At 66.3% G+C, this 1,994-nt stretch overlaps 1 protein-coding gene across 1 annotated transcript in view; it reads right to left on the bottom strand.

Moving 5' to 3' along the window:
• The window catches only part of CHLRE_01g008051v5 (uncharacterized protein), a 5,532-nt gene that overhangs the window by 2,707 nt on the left and 831 nt on the right, over positions 1-1,994 (bottom strand). The window contains exons 3-7 of the mRNA XM_043058240.1: positions 1,767-1,864; positions 1,288-1,339; positions 940-1,008; positions 545-627; positions 113-206 (exon numbers count right to left, since the gene is read on the bottom strand). Coding sequence (XP_042928154.1) covers positions 113-206; positions 545-627; positions 940-1,008; positions 1,288-1,339; positions 1,767-1,864 — 396 coding nt within the window. The remainder of the gene's footprint in view (positions 1-112; positions 207-544; positions 628-939; positions 1,009-1,287; positions 1,340-1,766; positions 1,865-1,994) is intronic.

Raw genomic sequence — 1,994 nt, 5'->3', positions numbered from 1 at the left:
GTGTGTGTGTGTGTGTGTGTGTGCCGAGGTTTCAGCCGAGCCGAGCCGAATCTTATTTTAAACTCCAGCCCCACCACCCCTCCTGCCACTCACCCCTGCTGATGTTGGTTGCCATGATGCGCCCCAGCGCTCCGGGCTTGGTGGGCTCGAAGGCGGGCAGCACAGTGGCTCGCCGCTCCGCACACAGCCGCTCGTAGCGGGGTATGCTGCGGCAGGGGCAGGGGTGTGTGGGTGCAGGCACACGCGTGTGTGTGTGTGTGTGTGTGTGTGTGTGTGTGTGTGTGTGTGTGTGTGTGTGTGTGTGGCTATGGGTGTTTGTGGGGGGGGGGGGCGGGGGGAGTGGCGTGGTGCACCTGCCCGAGCACGGTCCGAATGGGGTCTGGGGGTGGGATTGTAGCACCAGCCCAAACTGAACCGAGCTCAATGTCCCCTCTTCCCACCTCCCCACCCATTTGGACCGTGGTAACGACTTCGTCCGCAGTCTTCAGTGCACCCTGTACCGCTTTCTAACCATCCTCGCACCCCCCCCACCCTGCCCGCCCACCTGCCCTCCGCCTCCATCTCGGCGCTGAGGCTGGCGCTCAGGTACATGTCCACATCCACCATGGCCAGCAGCCGGGTGCGCACCTGGGGGGGAGGGGGAGAGGGAGGGGGGAGGTGCGCAGTAGGGGGGTAGAGGCGGGGTTGAAGGGGAGGGGATGAGAGGTGTGAGGGGCGGCAGAGGTGAGGAGCATAAGGAGGGGAGCGGAGTGAGCCAATGGTGGGCGGGATTAGGGAGTGGGGAGGGGCATCACGGAGGAGGCGTCATGAGGAGGCATGCAGTGCCGACCCTGTCCCTGTCCCTGTGTCCCCTCCGTGCCCCTCCTCTTCCCTCCCTCCCACCCGACCCCACCCCACCACACAAACAACCACACAGCCTCTCCTCCCCAAACCCCCCACCTGCATTCGGGCGTAGTTCCTCAGGTAGTTCACCGGGTACAGCAGCTTGGACTGGTCGCTGTCGTACACCTGTGTGTGTGAGGTGGCGGCAGGGGGAATGAGGGGCGGGGGCCGGGGGCGGGGGTTGTGCGACACGTGTGTGCACGAGAAGAGGGAGTCCGCGCGCGGCCATTCAGGGACACCAATCATGCCCTCCCCCGAACGTCACAAACTTCCGGCGCCGCACTCACCCCTGCCCACCCCGCGTGCCCACCCCGCCCCTGAGTCTGACTGGGAATGGCGAAAGCAACCTGCCCGCCCACAGCCCCCATCGCCACCACAGCCCCCACCGCGAAGCCCCCGCCCCACCTCGTAGAAGAACATGATGTCCAGTTGGCAGATGGCCGGGTCCGCCTCCACCCTGAGAGCCAGCAGCAGTGGCAGTGGCAGTAGCAGGTGAGCAGTGGCAGGTAGGCAGTAGCAGCTGGCAGTAGCAGTAGCAGGCGCCGCTCAGGGCAGGCCTGGGGTGCGGCCGGGGTGGCCCTTGTGCCCGAAGAGCAGTGGCGGAGCCCCCAACGTTCCCACACCCAACCACTCACAGGCATCTCAACCCCACTCCCTTCCACACACCCCGCACGACAGCCCCTCTGAGGCGCATGCAAGCCCCCTCCAAGGCCCCCATGCGGCGCCCACGACCCCGCCCGGCACCTCACAGCTGCCCCCTTCCCCTTCCCCACCCCCACCCCCTTACCCGTCTTCGGTGCTCCAGGAAAAGAGTAAACACCCCACCCACCCCCACCCTCACCCCACCCTCAACCCACCCCACCCACCTACCACCCCTCACTCACTTGGTGTGAAACTCCGCCACCTCCGCCGCCGCCGCCTCCACCTTGCCCCGGCTGGCCTCACTCAGCGCCTCAGACCCCCGGCCCCGCGCGTCCAGCGGCTGGAGGTGGAACGATGCGAGCCAGTCAGTCACAGCAGTCAGTCACTCAATTAGTCAGTCAGTCGGTCATGACGGGTAGCTGCCGCCCCGCTCGGTGTGAGTGGCTGCGCTTGTGCTTCAGCTATGCAAG

The sequence above is a fragment of the Chlamydomonas reinhardtii genome, chromosome 1 (genome assembly GCF_000002595.2).
Source record: "Chlamydomonas reinhardtii strain CC-503 cw92 mt+ chromosome 1, whole genome shotgun sequence".
Taxonomy (NCBI): Eukaryota; Viridiplantae; Chlorophyta; class Chlorophyceae; order Chlamydomonadales; family Chlamydomonadaceae; genus Chlamydomonas; species Chlamydomonas reinhardtii.
The sequence above is the reverse complement of the archived record's forward strand: the minus strand, read 5'-3'. Positions and strand labels throughout refer to the sequence as shown.